The following is a 26,248-nucleotide window of genomic DNA, read 5'->3' as shown; positions in this document are numbered from 1 at the left end:
AGTGATGTCCTTGCTGTATCAATGTGACAATGTGTTCTACACGTGATATGGGGCAGGTATGGGATGCAGGAAGATTGTATTTCAAACCTCCAGCTCCCTAGAACCCCAATAAGGAATGACAGGTGCTTGATATGGCAGCATGAGAATAACTACAGAATGTTTTTTGGTTCCATCTCCACAGTGAATGCACAGGCACCTGGTGATCTAAATTCAGCACACAGGAAGAATGCTAAGGCTGTGAATGCTGTGCCCTCTTAACTTGATGCAGACACTGAACAACGTAGCTTGCACACTTGCAATGCAGTAACAGAAGGCTTCCTAATAGTTGTTTGCTCAGCTTCAGGGATCTGTCACCTCTGCATGTCTAAGTTGGATACTTTGGAATATTTTTTTCCACCCCTTGAGGCTGCTCAGAAACAGTGAAAAGACACATGGAGAAAGGGGCAGAAATAGGACAGGCAACAAAGTTTGCTCTACGCAGCCTTGCAGATTTCACTGGTCTAGCTGCCATTTTTCACATGCAGTAGTCATTATGAGAAGTCTGAGAGGCAGAGAGAACTTGGACCACTGCTGAAACACAGTTGCTTATTTCCTGGTAGGGAATTCCTAGACTGATAAAATAATGGTCGGTAGTCTTTCATTCTTGTAACAATGCTTCGATATCCAGGTGCTGGTGTACCTTTCACCCACAGGTGTATAAACTCTGATTACGTATCACCAGACAACGTACTGAAACCAACACAACTGCTGATTAGAAGAGGCAGATCAAAGCGGTGGATTTTGCTCTCTCCTTTGTTGGAGAAGGTTTCTGCCATTTCTCCCAGCCCAGGCTCTGGAAACACTTTGCCATTCGTGTTACAGACAATGCGGCCGTCCTTGGCTTCGACAGTCTCTTGCTACATCACTGGCTACCAACATTCTCCGAGAATTTCCCATTTAAATAGTTGCTGAAAAGACAAAATAATTCTTATTTTTAATAGACAATATGGCTAATGTGCTTAACTCACAATCAACGAACAGGAGAAAGTCATGACACTAAAGATAGAAAAGGCGCATGAGTCCAGATCTTGCAGCTAAATCTGCACACATGGATCACCACACGTGCACAGAGTCCTGTGATTTCAGTGGAACTTCAAATCAAGCGTGGAAGTCCATCATTGCAGATCTAGTTTTAGGGTCAAAGACTTAATGTTTGACTTTCTCTCTCTCAGCAGATGCAATAAATGAGCCTGCTTCCCAAACAGAGGCTTTCTTCAATGTTGTCTGATTTAAGCTACCATAGAATAAGAACAACAAAGGGTCCTGTGGCACCTTATAGACTAACAGAAAAGTTTTGAGCATGAGCTTTCGTGAGCACAGACTCACTTCATCAGATGCAGCATCTGATGAAGTGAGTCTGTGCTCACGAAAGCTCATGCTCAAAACTTTTCTGTTAGTCTATAAGGTGCCACAGGACCCTTCGTTGCAGTTAAAGATCCAGACTAACACAGCTACCCCTCTGATACGTAGAATAAGAAGGCACTCATCTTCAAATGTCTGTATTGTAGCAAGGTAGCCAAGCTGACCTCTTATTTTCACATCAGGGAAGAGTTTCCAGTAAATGAGCTGACCTTCCTTAGGGTGAAAATTCAATTGCTTAAGCGGAATAACTTTTTTGCTTTACTATTAAAAAGTGGAATAGCCACTTCAGTCTGCCCCGGGTGGTGTTTCCTCTGGGGCTACAGACACCTTGCACAACTAGACTGAAAAGCTGGGAGTACATAGGCTAGATCCTTTGGTGTGTTGGGCAAATTTGCATTGCTCCCTAGGCAGAATATGGTTCTTAACTAGTAGATGCAGGAGTACCAGCGCAGCATAGGGGAACTGTCTCTGCAGTAGGTCCTGAACCACCACTTCTTCCCATAGCTGCTACTGAGCTGTGCTTCTGTGGGAAAGTGCCTGGCATGTTCCTGCACCCTACTAATATTATTCAACATATACCAGATTAGTCTTTAGGGAGGACAACCATGCCAGAGAAAGCCCTACCCTGTGGGTGGTGGGGGGGAGTTGTTTTTTTTAAATGTGTCCATATGGTAGCACCCCCATAAACAGATATTTACTCCAACTCATATCAATGTGGCACAACTAGTTTTTCCACTTAATGACATGTTGATGGGCCACGTTCTGGGGTCTGGTCAAAAAGTACTTAACACAAGAGGAGTCTTTAAATAAACTGCTTGTGCTATGTAAATAGACTTCACCACTATCTGTAGGAGAAAAATCCACTGTTCACAAAAATGTCATAAAACAGGAAATAGTTTAATGCCTGTTGAATCTGTGTTGAATCAGCTCAGAACAGTCTGGGGAGCGTGGAAAACAGCTGTCCATTATGCCAATTGCTATCGCAGGAGGAAATAGCTAAACATTTTTTCATGTGAGGAATACTTGCTTGCATTAGGCATCTTAAGTTGCATTTGTGCAAAGCAGTTTGTTAGAGTGGCTGTTTACATGCTTTTAAAGCGGGCTATTTTCTGGACTTTCGTACCGTAGTTCCACACATCCATTGTTATCTCCTGCTGATTTTGCAGCTGCAACACAGGTCGTCTTTATTGTGTATCACACAATAAAGAACATCAAGTAGAAATGGTACTGTCCAGATGTCCGTTTGCTTTCACCAGTCACTAGATCTGAGTTTGTTTTTAAATCAGGTGTTTTTTTTATTGCAAACAGGTACTCCTCTTGTCAACTGGCTTGCCATGTTACATCTTGCACTCAGTCATTAAAATGTTAACAGAGCATACGTTTAGACTGGATTTCTTTTTTTAAGGAAAGAACTTCCTATACTTTTTAAAGGCAAGGGCCATATTCTAAGGTGATGTAAACAGGCATAGGACCTCTGAAGTAAGTGGGGAGGATATGTTCCCCTAAGACATGGGACACACAAAGATAGAAAGCAGCACTTTTGAGGTACAGACTTTGTTTGTATGAAGTCAGAAATGGGCAACCCTGCCAAGTCAAAAAAAAAAAAAAAAAACAAACAGAGCTGGAACCCTGAAGTTGTGTAACTCCTAAGACATCTATGATGAAAGTGTGTCTGATCTTTCGCTACTTACTATTGTATTGTGTTCCACCTTCATTTTGTTGAACATCTGTTAAAAGAAATACAGCATTTTAAATATGTGAAATGGTTATCCTCTCTTATTTAAGCTGCAGTAGCCCCAAGGAGCATCAATAAAGAAGCAGAGCTCTTTGTGCTAAGCATTATGCAGACAAGCAGAAGAAAAACAGTCGCTGCCTTAAAGAGCTTACAGAGTACGTTATGAAAAGAGGCAAGAGGTGGATGGAAGAGATAAATGGAAGGGGAAGATGAGACAACAGGAAAGCAGGCAAATCACCATACAATAAGCAAATAACTTCATACCCTTAAGGGGATGAAAAGATGAAAACAGTCTACAGATACAAATTAAGGTTTTGTAAGTTTCCAGGTCAACAGCAGCTCTTCCCTTGCAAGTAATTCCAGCTTGACTCTACATAACACTGATCTTCATGAGAAAAAGTTATGAGCCTCAGGTCGTGCCAAGTGACCTTGTCTAGCAATTCATTGGGCTGGAGTGGCGGTGTGCTGCCCCATGACAGTTCCCACAGGGATTGTGCCTCACAGGAGCACAAAACCCTAACTGTGCACAAGTGATGGGAAAGAGAGCAGGTCCCTGATTTCTCACCACCCATTTGGGAGTGCCTAATGCTGCTGGACAGGAGCAACCCTGGAATGGACATTGTGGCTAGCTCCTGCATGGGGACAAAGAGAAAAAACTCTTTGCATTCCTCCTTTCTAACGGGCTTTCCCTCATCCCTGTCGGATTTGCCCCACAAAGCGAGTGCACATACATGGGTAAATGTTAGAACTAGCTGGAAATTTAATGAATTTTTCCCCCTGGAAAACGCTGTTGTTTTTAAAAAAAACAAAAAAACCTGACACTTTCCCTGGGGAAAGGAGCAAAACTTGCATCAGGAGGGTCTCTCAAGGCCAGGATGGAATTTTGAGATGCAAGGGGTTGAGGGAGGAAGGCTTAAAGAGCCCCATTATCAAAGAGTCTAGAGTCCAGTGATCAGGGCACTCCTTTAGGATGTAGGATTCCCAAGGTTCAAATGCCTGCCCAAGGGTGGTTAAGGCTCTGGTACATGACAGCCAACTATTGGTTATCACGAGGTAATTTCCTCCATCTTTTTTCCAAAATTTTTCGTAAGGTGTTTTTCATTTTGATGTGGAATGGATATTTTTCACCCTCTGAAGCAACAGTTCTCACCCCTGCAGCCGTAGTATATCTTTAGTCTAGTTCTTAAACATTTATTGGAGCTCGTTTTATCGTGTGAAGTGCTGAGCATTCATTGTGAAGGCAGCTGCAGAAATGCAAGCAAACATATTTGTAAATGAAGGTTTGCTTGCTTGCTTGTTACATGGAATTATAATAAGAGATGACTGCTTGTTTCTTGCTTGGGAAATTGCAGGAAGCCAGTAGGGTGGAGAATTTGTAACAGGATCAGGATCCTTTCATCCCAGGCCTGCACTTGACGACCTCACAAGGTCCCCTCTAGGTCTAAATTTCTGTGTATTGTTGATTTTCCCAAGACAGATGATAACTCTAAGTGATCATCATCTGGTTTTGGTTTGACCTATATGAAAGAAGTGTGTGATCTCAGTCCAGTTCTTACTCTCCTCTTGTGGATAGTCTCAGCCAAGCAGCTAAAGATGGAAGAGATGGGGTGCATCCAAAGGAACAGTTCCTCAGCTGTGAGGTACGTTGGTATAACACCAGGAAAACGTTTACATTGCTACTCCTCATGATGAACCAGGTTTGTGGCTAATTAGGAGAACATCCCGTCGCTGTTGTCAATTCAGCACTTATCATGAGCTTTAATTTCCCTTATCTGTTGCGAATTCACAGCTACGCATGACAAATGGTAGAATACGAAATATTTTAGCAAATGAAAAGAATGATTCCGATCTGACCAGCCAGTGTAAGTGGTTTAATTACCTGCATATGAATTCTGGCGGAAGGATTTCCTTTTCCACAGCCAGCAGGTTAAAACAACTAGAGTAACTAACACAATGGCAATGGCAATGACACTTCCAGCCTGAGCTCCCGGTTCACTTAGATTTAGCCGACCGCTTTTGGTCGAGTTTGAGTTTGTGAGGTCTTCCAAGTCTGACAAGAAAAGGAGGGAGAAACTCTCAAACTTCATTCCAGATGAGTGTTCAGCTGCATTTTATAGATATGAGCTTCGCACAAGTTTATAGACTTCCATAGCGCTCCTACACATACAGATTTCATCCTACCACCACCAGTATTTTTTGAACAAGGCAAAAATTCTGCTTACATGGTTCACTAGTTAATTATTATTAATGTGACACACACATTTCCCTCCCACGGAAGGATTTAGTAACACAACTTTTCTTGAACACAGGTAGTGCTGTTATTTCTAAGTGACAAAGTCTCACTCACGCCAAAGCTATCTGCCATTTGCATATGCTCTTCTGACAAAAGAATCTACTGAACAGCTTTTGACAATTAGTTTGAGTGATTTATGTTCTCAAAATTAGACTTGTTCTCAAGCACGAATGAGGACGAGATCCTTAGCCTGCAAAAGTTGTAACTCCTGTTAAAAAAAAAAAAAAAGAGGGGGGGGGGGGGCGGAGAAGGATTCTTTCAAAGATAGGGTTTACTTTCAAAAGAGCAGTGTCTACACTGGTTTTCTTCTTTCCAAAGAAGCTATTTCAACATAATATGCAAATGAGTTCAGATATGCAAATCTGCCCCTCATTTGCATGCCTCTTCCGAAAGAGGAATGCAAGTGTAGACACAGTCTCATAGTTCATTGTTTCCCTGCCTTGTCTCATGTGATCTACACCTCATCTCCTCTTTCCCTGGTTCCAGAGTCCCCTTCTACTCAGCAACCATAGCAGACAGTGGCTACATCTACACTAGCCAAAAACTTCGAAATGGCCATGCAAATGGCCATTTCGAAGTTTACTAATGAAGCGCTGAAATACATATTCAGTGCCTCATTAGCATGCGGGTGGCTGCGGCACTTCGAAATTGATGTAGCTCCTTTTCGAAAGGACCCTGGCTACTTCCAAGTCCCCTTATTCCTATGAAAAGATATGTGTATGTGTAGGAGCGCTATGAACAGCTAGGAATAAGGGGACTTCGAAATTGGTGCGGCTCATCCAGACAGGGCTCCTTTTCGAAAGGACCCCAGCTACTTCGAAGTGCCGCGGCCACCCGCATGCTAATGAGGTGCTGAAAGAGAAGTTACTCACCGTAGTAATGGTGGTTCTTCGAGATGTGTCCCCGTGGGTGCTCCACAATAGGTGACGGGCTTGCCCGGCGCCGCAGATCGGATCTTCCAAGCAGTTTCTGCCGGACCGCGCATGCGCCGGTGCGCGCCGCTCCCTTGCGCGCTCCTGGCCATGTGCGCGATCCGGTCCCCGCCAGTTCCTCGACCAACCGCCTCGGGTGCCCCTGCAAAACACTAACAGAGATCCGAAGCGGGGAGGATGGGCGGGTAGTGGAGCACCCACGCGGACACATCTCGAAGAACCACCGTTACTACGGTGAGTAACTTCTCTTTCTTCTTCGAGTGTCCCCGTGGGTGCTCCACAATAGGTGACTACCCAGCAGTAACCCAAGATAGGAGGTGGGTAATCGGATTATGTGCAGCTTGTCCCCGAGAGGACCGCTGCCGAGAGACGGGTATCCTCTTGGAATACCCTGTGAAGGGCGTAATGTTTGGTGAAGGTGTCGTAGGATGACCAGGTCGCCGCTCTGCAAATGTCTTTTAACGCAACGCCCTTGAAAAAGGCTGTTGATGCCGCCACCGCCCTGGTGGAATGAGCCCTGGGAGTGGCCGATAAAGGAGTCTTTTTGAGCTCGTAGCACATTTTTATGCAGGATACAATGTGCTTCGAGATTCTCTGCGAGGAGAGACCCTCTCCTTTCGATTTGGGAGCGAGGGAGACTAGGAGTCTATCCGTTTTCCGGAAGGACTTGGTCCTGTCTACGTAGAAGGCTAGCGCCCTCCTCACGTCCAGGAGGTGTAGGCGCGCCTCTTCGTTGGAGTTATGAGGCTTTGGATAAAACGAGGGTAGAACAATAGGTTCGTTGATGTGAAACTCGGAAGAAACTTTGGGAACAAAGGCTGGATGCAGCCGTATGGTTACCGCCTCCTTGGAAAAAACAGTGCAGGGTGGCGTTGCCATGACTGCCGCGAGCTCGCTCACCCTACGAGCTGACGTAATTGCAAGAAGAAAGGTCGTCTTTATTGTAAGGAGGCGGAGGGGAACCGTGGCCAAGGGCTCGAACGGCGGTCCCATCAGCGTGGTAAGCACCAGGTCCAAGTTCCACGAAGGTGGAATCGGTTTCCGAGGGGGGTAGAGGTTTACCAACCCTTTGAGGAACCTGGTAACCATAGGGTGGGCGAACACCGTGTGCCCTTCCTCCTCATGTCTGAACGCCGAGATGGCGGCAAGGTGGACCTTTAACGAGGATAGCGAGAGTCCTCCTCTCTTGAGGTCCAGTAAATACTCTAGAATTGTAGGTATAGGCACCGAAAGGGGGGCCAGCTGTTTGGTAGAACACCAAGCCGTGAAGCGAGTCCATTTTTGTTTGTAGGTCTTCCTAGTGGAAGTCCTCCTGCTACTTTCTAGGACTTGCTGTACTCCCACTGTGCATATGCTCTCTAGGGAGCTGAGCCATGGATTAACCACGCTTGCAGTCGCAGGCTTTGGGGGTGCGGATGCACTATGGACCCCTGGGCTTGCGTGAGCAGATCCGGCGCCACCGGAAGACGCATCGGTGGACGGTCCGACATGCGCAGGAGTAGGGGGAACCATTGTTGGCGATCCCACATTGGGGCTATCAGGATCATCCGGGCCCTTTCCCTCCTGGCTTTTTGCAAAACTTTGTGGATCAGCACTGTGGGAGGAAACGCATAAAGCAGGGGGCCCCCCAACGGGATCGCGAACGCGTCCCCCAGGGACCCCCATCCCAGTCCTGCCCTGGAGCAGAATCGTGGGCACTGCTTGTTGTGCTGAGTGGCAAACAGATCTATTTGGGGAAAACCCCATGCGTGGAAAATCGGCCGTAGCAGATCGGGACGCATCTGCCACTCGTGTGTGAGCGCAGAACGCCTGCTCAGCTGGTCTGCCTTCACGTTGTGCGCACCCGGCAAGTATGAGGCTTTCAAGATTATATCGTGGGCGATGCACCAGTTCCATAAGCGGATTGCTTAAGCACATAAGGCACGGGATCGAGCTCCTCCTTGCCTGTTTATACAAAACATGGTGGAGGTATTGTCTGTACTGATCCCGACGACTTTGCCTTGTATGTGGTCTCGAAAGTGTTTGCAGGCGTTGAACACTGCTCTGAGCTCCAGTACATTGATGTGTAGTGACTGTTCCGTGGGTGACCACAGTCCTTGAGTCACCTCTTCGCCCATGTGCGCTCCCCACCCTATGAGGGAGGCATCTGTAGTGAGAAAAACCGATATTTGCGGCTGGTGGAAGGGTACTCCTGTTAGCAAGTTCCTGGGGTTTACCCACCATTGCAGGGATTTGCGCACCCCGGCTGTGGGCGACACCACCCTGTGAACGGTGTGTACTGCCGGTTTGTATACACTCGCCAGCCAGTGCTGCATGCTGCGCATGTGTAACCTGGCGTTCTGCACTACAAACGTCGCCGCTGCCATGTGGCCCAGCAGCTGCAAGCACGTCAAGACTGGCACCGTAGGGCTGAAGGTGATGACTTGCACGAGGGAACCGATGGCTCGAAAGCGAGCCTCTGGTAGGTATACTCTCGCTGTAACCGAGTTTATGCGAGCCCCTATGAACTCTATGTCCTGTGTGGGGTCTATTTTTGATTTTGCCAGATTGATAACCAGGCCAAGTGAGGAGAACGTGTTTGCTGTGACGCGTATCATGCACAGAACCTCCCCTTTCGAGGCCCCTTTGAGCTGGCAGTCGTCCAGATACGGGAAAATAAATACCCCCTGTCTGTGCAGGTAGGCTGACACCACTGCCAAGGTCTTGGTGAAGACTCTGGGGGCCGAGGAGAGGCCAAACGGTAGGACCTTGTATTGGAAGTGTTCGTTGCCTACCATGAACCGGAGGAATCGCCGGTGAGCCAGATGGATGGTTATGTGGAAGTACGCGTCTTGTAAATCGAGGGCTGCGAACCAGTCTCCATCGTCCAGTGCTGTAAGGATGGAGGCGATCGTGGTCATCCGAAAACGTTGCTTGCGCAGGTACCTGTTGAGGCCGTGAAGGTCTAAGATGGGCCTCCAGCCTCCTGTCTTTTTCTCCGTGAGGAAATACCGGGAGTAGAACCCTTTTCCTTGCAGTTGCTCCGGCACCCTTTCCACCACCCCTATGAGCACGAGATGGGCCACCTCCTGCCTGAGCCTGGCTACATGGGAGGCCTCCTGGAGGTGGGGCTTGGGTGGAGGTCGCGACAGTGGGAGCGACTGGAAGGGGATGGCGTACCCCGTGGCTATGATCTCCAGCACCCATTTGTCTGTGGTGATCCTTTGCCACTGGTCGTAGAATGGTCGGAGGCGATGGTGGAATAGCCGCTTTGGATGACCTTGTGTGATGGTAGTGATGGCGCAGCCCTGGATCTGTATGTCAAACTTGTGGCCTTTGGCCCCGCCCCGAGGACGCACGGCTCTGTTGTGAGCGTCGCCTGGGAGTTCTGTATTGCTGGTGCTGTTGATGTTGCCCTTGCTCGTAACCCCTGTGATACTGGGGGCGCTGTTACTGGTACTGGTACCGCCTTTGCTGAGGGTAGTACCTTTTCTTTGTGTATGGAGGGGTGTAAATCCCCAGGGTCCTGAGTGTGGCTCTTGAATCTTTACTGGAATGAAGGACCGAGTCAGTTGATTCAGCAAACAGCTTCTGCGAGTCGAGGGGAAGGTCAACTATCTTCGCCTGCAGATCCCTCGGTATACCCGAGGTCTGGAGCCAGGACTCCCTTCGCATCACCACTGCAGTTGCTGTGGAACATGCTGCTGTGTCCGCAACGTCCAAAGCAATCTGAACTCCCGTCCTCGCAGCCGCGTAGCCTTCTTGCACTATGGCCTTGAGGACCGGCTTTTTGTCCTCTGGAAGCGAGTCCATGAGGGAGGTTAACCTGGAATAGTTGTCAAAATTATGGTTCGCTAAGTGCGCTGCGTAATTTGCCATTCGCAACGTTAAAGTGGAGGAGGAGTAGACCTTTCTGCCGAACAGCTCTAGCTTCTTGGCATCTTTGTCTGTTCCCCCTGTTTTAAATTGAGATGTTTTTGATCTTTGTTGCGAGGACTCCACCACCAAGGAGTTTGGCTGTGGGTGGCTAAACAGGAACTCCATGCCCTTCGCCGGCACGAAGTATTTCTTATCCACTCTCTTTTGGACAGGCGGAATAGTTGCAGGGGTCTGCCATATCGTAGTGGCGGACTCTAAGATCGCTTCATCAAGTGGTATTGCTACTCTGGAGGAGGCCAGAGGTCTCAAATTTTTGAGGAGCTTATGGTGTTTCTCTTGCACCTCTGCTGTCTGGATGCCTTGCGTGAAGGCCACCCTCTTAAACAGCTCCTGAAACTGTTTGAGATCGTCCGTAGGATGGACGTCCCCCAGGGCCGTAGCCTCGTCCGGGGAGGAGAGTGAGGAACCGCTGGGGTACGTCTCTCTGGACTCTTCCGGCTCCTGCTGGTGATGGTACACCCTCTCGCTGGAGGTTTACGAGGGAAAATCTCGGGGTTCCATGACCAGTCCCCCCTGAGATGCTTGAGTCTCTGTCCCCGGTCGCAATTGCCCTCGGGGGTACGAGATAGTCTGTGGGGATCTTTCCCTAGTAGATTGCCGATGGTGTCTATGCCCCGCGTGGTAGGGGCGACCATGGCAGTATAGGCACTGTTCTTGGGAAGGTGACCTAGACCACTCCCTTGGTGCGTACCCTCTGCGTCTGGGGGAGGGAGATTGTCGAGACACTGGAGAGAGCGATTTCGCATAATAGTCCAGCGGTTCAAACCCCAGGAAGGGTGAAGGTGGTCCCAGCCATGGTGAGGCTGGTTGTAAAAATGGAGAAGGGGGCTCCGGGTACGCTAGGGGGGACCCCTGCCTTCTGGTTGGAGTCTGCAACATGAGCGGAGGGCTGTGAGAAAGCAGCTCCACAGCCCTGTCCGGAGAGGGGCTGCAATGCCTCCTCTTGTGTGCAGCCTTCCCCCTCCCTGGAGGAGGTAACTCCGCCCCCTGACGCGCGGGGGATCCCGGCCCCGTCGGCACCGTGCTAGGCACGCTCGAAGGCAGTGCTGCACGTGCGGTGTCCTTCTGCGCCTGCAGGCTACGTGCCTGCGCGCTCTGCACCGCCGGTTCCCTGGGGGTCGGTGCCGCTGCCTGCGGTGCCGCCGGTACCGGCGCTTGTTTAGCCGCCGCCCTGCCTGCGGTGCGGGGCGGCTGGCTGATTATCGGAGGCTGAGCCGCTTCCACGTGGCTCTCCGTGCCGCCGCCGATCAGCTGTTGCTGCGGCTGGGGGCTGCGTGCTCCTCCCGTCCCGCTCACTGTTGCTGCCGGCAGGGATCGGGCTGGAGAGACTTTCCTCCGTTTTTGTGCTGATGGAGTGAGGGAGGCAGCTTTCCTTTTAAGGGCCCCGGAGGGTCCCTCCTGCTGCGGCCGCTCCGGCACGTCTGGCTGGAGGGCCTTATCAAGAAGCAGCATTTTAATCCGCATCTCCCTGTCTCTCCGTGCTCTGGTTGTTAATTTAGCACAGAAGGCGCATTTCTGTGCCACACGGGACTCCCCCAGGCACCTTATGTATAGACTGTGCCCATCGGACGCTGGCATCGCCTCTCGGCAGGACTCACATTTTTTAAAGCCTGAAGAGGACATTGTTGGTGAGTCTTTGAGTTTTTAAGCGGGTACTTAGCACCTTCTTTGTGCCGTTTTCCCCGTCCGATGGCCTGCCTCAGCAGGAGGGCTGATGGCCCTAGCTCCTGGCCTCCGGCGCTTGTTACTGGGACTGGACTGAAGCTGTCCCGCTCGTAGTTTGGTTGTTGTTGTTTTTTTTTGTTTTTTTTTTTTGCAAAATAACAACCGGCTAACTTGTAGTAGCCTAAGTACCTGAAAAAACTTCAAAGAAAAACAGATAAAGTCGTTGAATACGCTATTTGGCCTTAGCCTAGTCGGATTCCGTCTGCAGCCGACGGCGGTTAAGAGGAACTGGCGGGGACCGGATCGCGCACATGGCCAGGAGTGCGCAAGGGAGTGGCGCGCGCCGGCGCATGCGCGGTCCGGCAGAAACTGCTTGGAAGATCCGATCTGCGGCGCCGGGCAAGCCCGTCACCTATTGTGGAGCACCCACGGGGACACTCGAAGAAGAATGTGTGTTTCAGCGCTTCATTAGTAAACTTCGAAATGGCCATTTGTGTGGCCATTTTGAAGTTTTTGGCTACCACAGACACGGCCAGTAGGTTTTAGCTTCTGCCTATAGACTTATTTTTTTAAATATCTACTGTAAATAACATTCACACACACGCATGGAGACTATAATGGGTGAAATCCCAGCCCCACCGGAGTCAATGGCAAACCCCCATTGACTTCAAGTGGGGTCAAGGTTTTTCACTCTTTTTTGTTTTTTTTGCTTGCTTCTAAGAACAATAGAATGGTGCATTCTGGAAAAGTTAATCAACCTTATAAAGGGTAAAATGAGTCTCTTCGGAATGAGCTCAACAATTATCCTCCCAGCAACATTTTGTTAACAGGTTATTCCTATTTCCAGCAGCATGGGGTAATGGCAGAGTTCCTTGTAAGCTGTGTGCTTGTCAGATGCTCAAAGGAGATTCAAATGTCCCTCAGATGACTGGCAGAGCACCCACAGCAAGGTTTTTTGCTTCTATCGGTGGTTCATATTCCCACATGCCTTAGGGCATGTAAAAAAATTCTGCTCATGGACGGAAAAGATTGGAGGGAACATTGGGTGATGGAATTACCAAGCTACCATGTTAAGCAGCTAATCATGGAGCCTGTACTCCTGTATGCATGGTCTTTACTCAACCTAGTAATCATGTTAATTTCATTGGTATAACTTCATTGAGTTTGCAAGATAGGGTCTATTAGCCCTAACTATGCATTTGGCTCTGCAAAGGCACTGGGGGGGGTCTATCCACATAAACCCACTTGCAGAATTGGGACCTCAGATTACAATGTCTGTAGCAAGGTTCTCTTTGTCTTTATGCTTGTCTGGAAGGCAGCTAGCAGACCACTGGCGCTACAACATGCAAATATAGATTTAAACAGGGCACCAACAGTTATCTAAATCTTGGGTTTTATTACTAGTAACTTCAATCAGCAATAAATGGCTTGTCATCCACACGTCTCATTGACCGCTCTGACTGCTTATTCTCTTCCTATTATTTGTTGCTCAGTTGTATAAGCCAATTAGCCATCTGATACCAACCTAGTTTCAACAGCGCCTCTTTGCCTTCAGATCAGCTTTGGGGACTGAAAACAGAAGGAATCTAGCTAACAGGCTGGTTGCACTTCAGGTGTCATGGATCCACCACACACTACATGTCTTTGCTGGAGGATTGCTGTTAAAGCATGGAGCTAAGCCTAGTGTGGTTTCTGCAGGAACTGAAAGGAAGATTCCAAAATTATTGCACAGAGGTCAGGAGAGAGCATCTATGGTCAGGATAGTGCCTCTTACATCCACACAGAGGAATGGTGATCTGTTGGTGGATCTAAGAGGCAGGAGTTTAGCTTCATCTAAAACAGTCACATGTAAATATAAATATTACAGACTAAATTTAGACAAGCTTTAAAAATTAAACTCATTTTCAGTAGGCCACTGGACTATCATGCTGCTAATAAGCATACTACTTATCAGAGATGTACATGCACACACACACATGCACCCCTGTTATTTGTCAAAGATTAAACAACTTACAGAGGACAGTTAGATTTTGCTGTAGCAGCTCATTTTCTATGATGCACTCTATTTTTACAGTAGAAGTTGCTTTAATCTTCAGTGTGCTGAAAACACGGTACGTGCCGTCAGCGTCTTGGGTGATATTTAATGATGATGGACGGAGAGAGCTGTTGTCTGTTCTATTTATCCAGTACACGTTTGGCTCTGGGTATCCTTGACTATAGTTGCAACTAAATGTCATGTCTTCACCAATATTTGTGTGGATTCTTTCAGGTCCACTTAGTACTGGCAGGCTGTTATTGGCTGGAAAAGAAGAAGTCATCAGCATTTTAGAAGCTATTCAAGAGACAAAGGGACAACACAGGCAAAAGTTCACAGGTTTGGGGGATTATAAATTTACAGCTCAGACATAAATATCAGCCTGTGTGGACATAAGACCAATGACATCAGTGATTTACAGAAGGAGGAAGGTGGCCAAACCAAAGAGGCAACGATCACTTCGGTAGCATTTTGAAAGACAATTCTGAACTAACTCAGAGCTGCTCAGCACCCCACGGAAGTGGTCACGGGAGATATACTGCAGAGCAAAGCTACCACGTTAATTGTTTTCCTTGTGGAGATCTCCCACATTGGCCTACCAGGGAAGATGGGGTTATGCACAGTTGCACAGAAGAAGTCCTGCTGCCAAGTCTGGCAGAAGAGCATGAGGGTAGCTAGGTCCACCCACATGGAGATTCCATGCATCTGCACTGGCTTTAGCAGCTTCATTCACCGGCAACTCAGTTAAATGCATTACACCTAAGGAACACTGGACAGTGTAGAGACTTCTGGAGCTGACAAGGTGTGTAGTGTTAAGGAATGGGCTGATCTCTCTATTCCCACATGGAGGAATGTGGCCCATGCAGGGCTGTTACTATTTTAAAGCTATTTGGGGCTAACTGACTTTGTCTCATTCAGTCCTCCAGCATATCACAAAGCAAGAAGAACTGATACAGGAAGGTAGATCAGATTAACAAATTAAGTACAGGTTGAACCTCTCGTCTGGCAATATCCATAATCCAACATGAATTTGGGTAGCCAGACAACCACTTATCATAGACGTGCCCAAGTTTCCTGTGGTCCCGTAAAGGTTCTTTGCAGCCACCAGTCCTGGTTCTCAGTGTTCTGTGCTGTTATTTAGTTGTAATTTACCCCCAAATGTCTTCTAAGAGCCCAGTAAGCAGTGGAAGTGTTGGTAATGCTGCTAGACAATATTGGCCTCTCCGGATCCAGCAATTTCTTTCATTTGGCACCAAGTCATGTCCCATGATTGCTGGATTAGAGAGGTTCAACTTGTACTACCTTACATAACAGACAACTCTGTAAAACAAATTCCTAGCTTGCTTACAAAATATTATTTTCACGTAATAATTTCCCATCCGGCTAAATAAACGTCCAGAAGACTTCCGTGGATGCTTTTCACAAAGGACAAGGCTTTAATTCTGAGTGTGGCAGGAAACCCCAGAGAAGAGAGAGCTGTTAGATCTATTCTTTACTTTTAATTTACTCCCTAGGGCTAGGATCCTGCAGTCATATTCAACACAACCCTGGTGTGGTGCCCACTGTCTTCAGCAGGGCTTTGCCCATGTATAGGCATCAGCTCTTGACCACGAGATGGTGAGATTAGGGATTAACTTTTTTTAGGGTCAGAGTTTTGCCAAAGTGAGGCAAATGACCTCTGCTTCCTCATGTCTCTGACCTATGGGGACTGTCCAGTAGCACTGGCTCTATGCTAAACTGTTTACAAACAGCCAGAGTCAGTTAACTGGCATTAGAATTGGTATCTGCATCTTGAGAGTCACTGTCTTGGATTTTGTTAGGCTGGAGACGGTGGGAATTGAAGGCAATAAGAAAGAAGAGATCAGATGTTATGAATTCTAATCTGGTGAAAACAAAATAGATCACTCCTTCATTCCAAACAGAATTAAATATTTGGAAGGGGAGGGGTGGGGAAAATGGGCGGGGACCAGAACAACTGCAGGAAAAAGAGTTAAAAATTAGGAATGTACCAAATATCTACTAGTCACTTGTATTATTTGTACTGTGTGCCCTCTAGGATCTCCAGTCTCCTGTTGTTAGTACAGGACAAAAAAGCCGGTCACTGTCCTAAGCAGACCTTGGTTCAGCTAGGCTCTTGAACACCTTCTGAAAATTAGAGCTGTGTTTGTGTGTTGCTGAAACTGAGCTAATCTGAATAGCAGCAGCTGGTATTTGCGTGAAGCCAAATAGGTATAAGGCTACGAAGTAATGAATTCTAAATGTATTACAGTTGATCACTACAACACAATGTTTGTAACGAGAATGAATATCAAAAGGAAATCAATCTCCCAAAAGATGGAACAACATATACTACTCTTTCTATTATTGCATTTGGTTACTAATTTGTTGTTGCCAACATAAAATATGGTGGTGATGCTACACTGCAGACAGAACATTACTTTTGTTTCCATTGTGTGCATGTTGGGATTTTTCTCACCCTTTGTCTTTATTAAGCCTTATTTTCCACATATACGTTTTGGCACCTGATTCTGAAAAAAAAAATTACTTTTACTCTCTATCCTGAACCCCAGGTGGTTCCATATCAGAACTGGCTCTCAGGAGAGGTGGAGGGGAAAACAGTAGAGCCAGCCATACCACAGGTATCACCTGGCTTTGGAAGGTCATTAAAGAAAACTGTCATCAGAAGACAAATAGTAAAATTGTCACTGGGATTTAACCATGTGCCTGTCTGAGGCAGAACTGGGGTACAGCCCTGCCTGAACCTACCTTGGTTCATCACCCTGTCTCTCAGTAAACATAAGCATTTCCCTGCCCCTTGTGTCATTTCCTTAACAGTGGAGGGAAGGGTAAACCAAACTGTTTGTTCTTCAGATGTTGGATGTCTAAATGGGTTTAAATTGTTTATTGTGATGCTATCTATGTCGAAGTTAAAAGCTTGGATTGTCTAAGGGAGACAAATTAGTGTGGCAGGACCACCACCATTGGGGGGCAAGGGAAATCTTATCCCCGCCCCCCTCAACTTACCATACTGCGTGACAAATTACCCTTCTATAGCACCCACTGAGCTCTAGGGCTGCAAGCTGCTGTGCAAATATAGGTTTTACATGGGATAGAAGGCCTTACCTGCTACCTTGAGGGCCACATTGGCATCGTGAATAACCTTGAAAACTGGATCCTTTTTCTGCACTATGCAACGGTATGTGCGTGCATCCCGCAGGCTGACGTTTAGCAGCAGCAGTGAAAAAATGCCATTTTCCAGCTTATCGTGAAATAATCGAGTCCTATTTTTGAAGTCTGCACACGATTCACTATCATTTTCATTTCCGGAATTAAAGGTGTGTACCACCAAACACGTGTTTGAACCACCCTCTATTTGCCAATAAACTCTTAAATTATTTAAGATGAATTTTTCTGCTGAAGTATAAATGCAACTCAGCTCAGCAGTGCTGCCTACTGTGCTGACAACACTCCTCTGTGCCGCTGCAGCAACTACAAAGAGAAAAAGGGGAACAAATAAAAAATAAGTTTTAAGGAAAGCTGTTTAATATACTTATTACAACCCTACTTACCAGCTTATTTATAAAACTACTTTTTATTTTTTTTTAAATAAATCCTATTTCAATCGTCACTTATTTGTAAAGAAAAACAGTTGCTTAGGACCAGGTTCTAATCCCATTGCCACCAAAGAAGGGTGGAAGTATGATCCAGTGATAAGATACAGTCAGTTCTCTTCTCTGTCACAGACTTAGGGTATGCCTAATCTTACCATGCATTCGGCACACCATGATCGATCCTCCAGAGTTTGATTTTGCTGCGTCTGTGAAGATGGGGCAAAAATCGATCTCTCTGGGCTTGGCTGTCAACCCTGATATTCCACGTTGCCATGTGGAGTAAGGGACATTGATGCGAGCCTGAAGAGCCCTGATCTACACCAGGGAAAAAAGTCAGTTCTGAAACGCTGATTCTATCTAGCCTAATGGTGTAACTAGAATTATGTATCTGGGATTGACTTTGTTCCCCGGTGTAGATCAGACCTTAGTGTGGGACCTTGGAGAAGTCTCTGAATCTCTCTACTTCTCAATTCCCCATTTGTAAAGTGGGAATTAAAATGGAGACAACAGCACTTCTTCACCTTACAAGTGTGCAATGAGAACAAAAATATTAAAGATTGTGGGGTGCTCACATAAAAGGGGGTTATGGAAAAACCTACAACAGAAACAAAGCAATTGTGATTCCACTTGAGGTACTCTTTACTTTCACTGGTATTGTTGATCTTTAAAGATCACATGTAGCATTACGTATCCATTTGTAACAATTTACAAAGGGTTGTGATGGAGTCTTCACCTCTGAAAATCTGTAACTCAGACTTGAATGTTTCTTCTAAAAGAGGTAGCTAGGAACTACTTTGGGGCAGTTTTATGGCCTATGTGACGCAGGAGGTCAGACTAGATGATTTACAATGGTCCCTTCTGGCCTTGGAATGTCATTATCTGCTCCCCACGTTGAATGGGCAAGTAACAAAATTAAAGAATGAAACCTTTAAAACACAAGGAAATAAAATACTGGCCTTTAGAAGACATTTTCCATGGGCAATATTCAGATGGCCAATAATACTGACTGGAACCTGTGTACGTGGCTGGACTTGTTTCAGTCAAGGAGACTGTACCCAAAGCCTGATGTGAGGACCACTGGTGGGCCGTGAGACATTTTGCTGACACAGAGTCTGCCACCATGCTGCCCCCGCCCCCTGCTCCTGGCACCTCCCAGAGACAGCAGTTCATCATCCCTGGACAATGAGAGCTGTGAGAAGCAGCACAGGACATATGCTGGGAATGGTGAATGGCAGCCAGTCAGAGCGGCTCTGATTATGCCTGTGGACTGTCAACATCAGCAAAATATCTCACAGCCCACCACTGGGCTACCCTGACGTCCAAGAGGCAAAAGTTGCCGACCCCCGGCGTACGGGTATGGGTATTTGTCAGACTTGCAAGGCTCTGGCCGTGGGGTTGCAAAACTGCTGTGTATATTGGACTTAGTCTGGAGCCTGAGCTGTGGGACCTGTGGGGAGAGGCCAGGCTCTAGCTGAGCCCAAATATCTACACAGCAATTTTCAGTCTTGCAGGCTGAGCCCCAGGGCTTCGAGCCAGCTGACCCAGGCCATCCGCAGTCATGCGGTGGGTCTTTTATTCCAGTGTGGATGTACGCTAAGAGGCCTTGGGCCTGTGAACAAACGTACTACTTGCTGCGAGTAAGCAAGGCAGATTGTGGCCCTCAATGGAAAGGTCACAGTGTACTGCAGTGCCTTTCCTGCTAATGTGATAGGGTCACGTTATCAGCAAACATCCCTCCTCCACCTAATGCCAAAGTAGACTGAGCTCTGAGTAGGTATGTACGGTGTTCACAAACATGACACAGCCAAAAGTAGACAACCCTGTCTCTAAGAAGAATAGGTTAATTGTTAATGCTTCTGTGAAACAGCAAAAATACTTTAAATCTTATGTGACAGTCTTCCAGGCCCGTCCCCACCCTTTATTTGGGGGTGAACTGGTGAGCTTTTGGCAACTGAGTGAGAGAAATGTTTGGTGCTTGCCAGTAACGTACAGTGTTTGTGGTACAATTGGTATCTGCATTGTCAGAGTGCCTCCATATCGGTCTGCACAAGTCTTAACATTCCGCGTGTGAAGCCTCCTCTTGGCAGATGTGCTGACTGTTGTGATCACTATGTCAGTCCGAGGCCAGAACTCTCAGAGAGGATCTGTACAGGAAGGGTTTTCAAGACTGTTCTGCAAGTGTTAATCTCTCTCTCTCTCTCCCCAGAGGTTAAGGATAGTTCTCTTGCTCACAGCACTCTCTAGCTCCTTCTTCATGTTACTGGGCCCAGTCCTGCAAATCGTAACTCACTCCGAGTCACATTCTGATAATTCATTCTGCATTGTATTACATTTCATTAGTATTTCCATTGACTTCAGTGGGAGTGCTCTGGTACAAAGGTTTCAGTCAGGCCTAATTAAGGTCCCTAGATAGTCCCAGCATCCTTAACAAAATCACAAGGACATTTCAGAGACTTTATCCAAATTACAGAGTCTCATATTAAAAAATCTTTATGGTTCCTGTTCAAAAGCAGCATTCAGATTTCTGATTTATCTACTGCACATAGATACAAATGTTTGTCTTAAAAGTGATTGTAACAAGAATAACTTTTTCTTCACTTACCAAATCTCAGCACACAAAGAAATAGTAACAAACGCCCAGAGCTAAAAACAGAAGAGAAAAGCATGATCATAATAATGCAGTTGTAAGCGCATACGTACTAGTCAGTTTTAAACACAACAGCAGTAGCCCAGCAACAACATATGAGTAGCGGTACCTATTTTATCGACTCATAATAAACACCCATATTTATGACAGCTACAAAATGTTACTTTAACATGATCACCCTGTAGGAAAAGGCAGCAAACTCAAGCATAACACACTATACTGGAATGAAAGAGAGAGGCTTGAAACCAATATTATCCACCCTTCTGATTAACAGTTGACTGGATCAGTCAGTGGAACATGTTGATGTGACTACTGAAAGAACAACCGACCATGCAGATCACTTTCTTGGGTTTATGGGACTATAAATACATAAAAGCACACAGGGAACACATCATGGTGTGGAGTGGAATAAAGGCCTCCCTGGCATGAGTCTAGGATGGTCGCATTGTTCCCAACTGGCGAAGCTGGTAGTGGATTATGCAGATTATTCCAGTCACCTCAAATAAGTATTTTGTATGTGTCACCTGCTACAAGAAAAAAAAAAAAAAGAATGTTTTCCAAAGTCCCAATATTTTTAAAGCTATGTTTGTATCCCTCCTCCTATAAAGTCCAGATGTCTTGACTGTCATAAGTCTCCTTGTTCAGAACTTGGAAAGAGAAAAAAACAAAACCAAACCAATGCATGTAACACACACTTCCCAAAACACAGTCTCTCTATGTAACAATGCCACAGTCTGACATTTGGGGTCTTTTGGGAGCTAGCAGCTTGCTCCAATAGACAGGGATGAATTAACCCTTCCCATTGGTATAAATCCCCCCATTACTAGCTCTTCAGAAAGGTAAGAAATCAGACTTTAAAGCCATAGCACTTCTATGTCTAGCAAAGCTCTTATGGCTGAGATTGAATTTTGTCCACCTTGGGCCTCAGGGTTAACTTTGGGGGTGATAGAAGGGGATGGAGCGATCACATTATTGTGGCTGTTTGGGGAAAGGAAAAAAACCAAATGTGGCTCTCTGAAGTGGCTCAGGATCTGGAATGTTAAGTAAATATGGCAGCAGCAGCAGCGGGCTGAGACACCAAAAATAAAATAGAAAAAGGCATTTCTCTAACTACCTGGAACAAATGGGAGTTGTGCTTTGGGTAACCTTTCATATGACTTTCACCTCTGTATACTTGTATATTATGCACCCAAAACGAAGAAAATAAGAACATTATGAAGGTAGCACAGCCAAGCATTCAAAAGTGAGAGACTGTCAGAATTAAGGTGGCTTGTGCAACCATACACCACCTCCTTTATGTGTATGCAGTACTACATAGTTTTTAATTGCATCACATGCTATTTTTTTTCTACTGGACAGCTGCCTCATTCTGTATGAGTAGCTATTGAATATTACGGTCTCTTCTCATTCAGTGAGCGGCCTGTTTTTTTTGCTGCACTCTTTACTCTAAAGAGACAGTTATTAACTTCCTCATGGACTCTAAAGGAGCTTCGTGCTATAATATGCGAATCATTCACAAAACATTTATTTATCCTCAGCACCTAGAGATGAGAGCTTGATTTTGCAACCTCAGTAATGCTCATTTAAACTACTTTTCTCTGTGCTTTTAAAAAAAGCAAACGGAAGAAAAGAAATCGCATCACATGGGATCATATGAACAGCTGCAAGGGTCAGCAGCCACGGCAGAGACCTCTGCTACTTGAGTGAATGGAGTGACTGGTAAGAATAGGAGGTAGCAATCCTCTGTGGCCAGCACTAGATGGGGATGAGATAAATTGCTGCGAAACCCACTGGTGGATGGATGTATGGTGACAGCAGAGAAATGGAGATACTTGGGAATCTTAGGTTCCAGTACAGGTTCTGGGGGGGAATTTACTGCAATGGGCATGGAGTCTCTGCTGGTTCCCCAATCCTGAACCTTTCTGCCCCATCATTTATAACTTTTTCCCATCCCAGTGCCGTCTCTTTCCCATTCTTTCTGCCTATTTAATCCCAGAGTCTACTCCTCAGACTCTTCATCCTAGGAGTCGTCTCTGTATTTGCTGTCTGAGTCCCTAATTCAACCTGTCCCACCTCACCTGTGCCAATTTCTGGGTTTATTATTCAATCCCAGTTTAACCCACATGCACTCTAGCTCCTTCGCCAGCCAGTTCTCTCTCTGCATCTTAGCTCTACATTGATCTCAGTGTCCCTGTCCCTAGTCCCAACCAACCGTATCCCAATCATCCCCTGAAGTTCCCCGACCAGCTTCCAGTCCTAGACTTCTTGCCCAGAGAGTCTGGTGAGATGGGACTGGTTCTCCCAACCTCCTTAAATAAAAGGTCCAGTTGGGGCAGGTTAAGGTGTTGTGGGGCCCCTGGGCTAGGGCAAGTGTCCGCCCCTCCTCACCTTTCTGCCTGCAGGGATCATTCTCCGAGTCTGCTCCCTGGTTGAAGCAACAGGTGGGTGGAGTGGGTTAGGGTGCACAGGTGCCCATTTTCCCCAAGGCTCCCCAAGTGGCTCTGGCCCCAACCTGTTGGCCCAGTGGCTAATTTGCCACTGGGTCGAGTTTCCTGTTGCACCACAGAGACCACAGTGCTTGATTATCTTTCATTCACTGGACCGTACGAGGAATTCACCTAAGAACTACCGCTGGTGCCAACGAGACAGCCCCCCCCTTTCGTGAGTTACTGTCTGTGCCAGGTAGGCAAAATGTGTGACTGATGCCAGTATAAAAGCTGCTGTTGGAATAGGATCTGAATATGTCAGTCCAGAGTTTAGACAAAACAGATGCAGGGGCTCTGCAGTCTCCCTCCTATGTGGCTGTTAATGCTGCTACAGTCCACAGTGCCTGCTAAGTGTCCCAGTTACTGAGCAACAGGTGAAAGGGTTCCTTCCTTCCTTCCTTGGAAGCAAAGGAATTCCTTTGTACCATGCCCATTTGGGATTAATTTCTGCACCAACTGGAGTATGGATCTTTTCCACTGACTTAGAGGGAAACTGGATCAGGCCCCTAGTCTCTCTTTACATCATTTGTTTCTCCCCATTTATTTCCTCTTGTATTTTTTATTATATTTTTACTTTCTGTTAGACAGGAGAAAATTTCACTTCCTCTTTCACACACTGGCCCAGTAAGATGATAATTCCACTCTCACCTGCACATTTATACGTACATTTTACCTCCTGCTCACGAGAACTGATCTAATGAAGGAGTTGAAAATTGCAATGCATTTTGGTGTGCGTTTTTGCTTTTGTTAGCCTATAAACTGAACCCTTGACGATGTCCTAAAATTGTATCAAGAACAGATCTTTGTGCCTCATCAGTGTTATATTTCTCTCAGATGAATGATATAGAATTCAGTTTCCTTAAATCTGTATCTGCTTCATGGCATTCTACCACAATAAAAAATAGTTTTCCAGATAATACAGAACATGTTTGTTTACATCTTTCTATTATTCACACTTTAACCAAAAGAAAGTCTGTCCAGTGACAACAAAAAAGCCTTGTCTGTCCAACATCTAACTCCCTTAGACAAAGGGTCAATGGGCACAAAACAGACATCAAAACACTCCAGATCCACAAACCAGTTAGTCAACATTTTAATGGAATGGGGCATTCTGTCAATGACCTAAAGGTATGTGTGTTACTGAAAAGGAATTATCGCACTGTTCTGGAAAGGGAAACATCCGAGCTGGCTTTTATATTCAAATTCAGCACATTAACACATGGTTTAAATCGTGATGGGAACTTTCTGAGTCACTATAGGGGCTCGTCTGCATACTTGGCTCAGTCTAATTCTTGACCTTCCCCCCCACCCCTCCACTCTCTGATTTGCTCACCTTGATTATCTTTTGTCCTCTTTGCTTACTGTTTTTGGTTCTCTGTGCCTTTAATATTGAGTCTGTTCTGGTCTGAAAAAGTGGGTCTGTCCCATGAAAGCTCAGCTAATAAACTATTTTGCTCGTCTTTAAAGTGCTACTTGACCGCTTTTTGTTTTGAAAGGAATTTGGTAAGTAATGGGCCCTGGAGCAGAATCAACATGCAAATGAAACAGGTTTAGCCTTTGGCTGGACTGTGAATAGTCAGATGAAGCATTCACACAGGGATTTGTTTTCCCTAAGAAAAGATGTGTGTAGTTATATCACATGGTCAGGAGAGATGGGTAAAAGAAACACTATGTGAAGGATTTTGCTCCATGGGAGAATGAAACCCCAAAATTCTCCATGAAAGGGGACAGAGCCCCAGTTCTCAGGCAGTCTACCTCATATGCTATCTCGTGTCTACATCACGAGCAGCCTGCCAGGTGGGCTGTTGAAGAGCCAGGAAACCAGGCTGATTTCTATCAGAACCCTGCATGGTTTCTGGAGGAACTTTGGAAAATCAAACTCCCTCTGCACAATGTTTTGTTTTCAATGCATTGCCAATGTCAACCAAAAAGACTTTGTCTGAATTTTTCAAAACATCTGTGGTAAGAGTTAGCATATGGTAAAAAATCATAATGAGACAAAGAACTTTGTAATTTTCATGCAAGTTAGGAGTTTGAGGGAAACACTGTGCTCCAGCTAGAGTCCGTATAAATTAGAGTGAGTATAAATTAATTATGGGTGGGGTGAAGGAATTCTGTACATCTAATTCAATGGGAACTGAAGTCTCTGCAGACTTTGGGTAGAACTTGGCTGTGATAATGTAGGAGCCAAGTGCTAATTCTCACCCTGACAATAAAAAAGGCACCTTTATATGGAGTTATTTGAAACCACACAAGCCACAGCTCCTTGTGTGTTCAATTCAATAAGGTACCACTACTATTCAGCAGCAAATTAGCCTTTCCCTGTAATAAAAAATCCCAAGAGAGTTTTCAGCATTTTTACCTATGGTCAGGGGGTGATTTAGCTTCATCTGAGTTGCACATTCCTTCCCCTAAAAACAACGAGAAGTCCTGTGGCACCCTAGAGACTAACATATATTTTGGAGCATAAGTTTTCGTGAGCAAAGACTTGCTTTGTCAGCTTGTGCTCCAAAATATCTGTTAGTTGATAAGATGCCACAGGACTTGATGGGACTTGTTGTTTTTGTAGATACAGACTAGCTCAGCTACCACTCTGATTCCTTCCCCTGTAACACAGGGAGCAGAAGCAGCTTACTTCTTGGGAGCAGGATCTGGCCCTCTGGATTGCCCCCTGTGCCCTCTCTTGGTAAAGTTAGGTTAAACTATGTGCAGGCTCAGTCCTACCCTGACTGTCACAACACTCTTCCCCCACACCGATGGACTGAGGGAGTAAAGGGAAATGAATCAACCAACAGGCAGAGACATACACCTGTCAATGCCAAGAGTTAGCAGGGAAAAGCTAGACCACCTTGGAGCCTGGCAACTTTCATAGGCAGCCCCCCCGCCTCCAAACTGTACTTTCAAAACAGAGCACAAGTTCAGCCCTTCCTAGCGCAACACAACCCTTCCTGCAGCACAACCCACCAGCTCTGGCGGCTGCACCCTCAGAGAGCCATCCAGTTTTTGATGCCAACAACCCCCAATGTCTAACACTTGGGCGGAGACCAAGGGTATAGCATATGCTCCTATGGCATCAAGAAAACCAGGAGCAGGCTCCTTTCTCCCAGCAGGATAGTGATGTCCATCTCCTCCCCGCACGCCCCCCTCCACCCTCTGTTGGACGCGTGGCTCCAGGCAGGAGGGGAGGCACAGGTGGGTCAGAGAGTCTCCACATGCAAGGCAGGGGCTGCTCTGCTCTGCTCTGCTTCGCCCCACCTGCCGGCAGTGTTACCCTGCTGTGCTCCCGGGTGCTGGGCACAGAGGGACACCGGCCTCTGCCTGGAGCCTGGGGGGCCAGGGCAGGTACAAGCCCCCACAGCAGACGAGGCGCGGGGAGGGGTCCCGGCAAGCCCCGCGGAGCCCAGGCGTGACCCCCCCACTCACCCGCAGAGCTCCATGCCTGCGCGGGGCACTGCTCGGCTCGGCTCGGCAGCCCGGCGTGCAGCTGAGGCGGCCTCGGACAGAGCTGCACGGCTAAGGGCTGCA

The 26,248-nt window shown here is 46.6% G+C and overlaps 1 protein-coding gene across 1 annotated transcript; it reads right to left on the bottom strand.

Annotated features, from left to right (window-relative positions):
* Nucleotides 1-60: 60 nt before the first annotated feature.
* Nucleotides 61-26,248, bottom strand: ICOSLG (inducible T cell costimulator ligand). Its single transcript, XM_074995262.1, has 7 exons — nt 26,147-26,248; nt 20,193-20,233; nt 17,103-17,468; nt 13,959-14,243; nt 5,016-5,186; nt 3,093-3,128; nt 61-947 (listed from the first exon to the last, which is right to left on the bottom strand). The coding sequence occupies exons 1-7, from the start codon at nt 26,158-26,160 to the stop codon at nt 937-939; spliced, it is 924 nt and encodes a 307-aa protein (XP_074851363.1). The 5' UTR covers nt 26,161-26,248; the 3' UTR covers nt 61-936.

Source organism: Carettochelys insculpta, chromosome 1, assembly GCF_033958435.1.
Source record: "Carettochelys insculpta isolate YL-2023 chromosome 1, ASM3395843v1, whole genome shotgun sequence".
Lineage (NCBI taxonomy): Eukaryota > Metazoa > Chordata > Testudines > Carettochelyidae > Carettochelys > Carettochelys insculpta.
The sequence above is the reverse complement of the archived record's forward strand: the minus strand, read 5'-3'. Positions and strand labels throughout refer to the sequence as shown.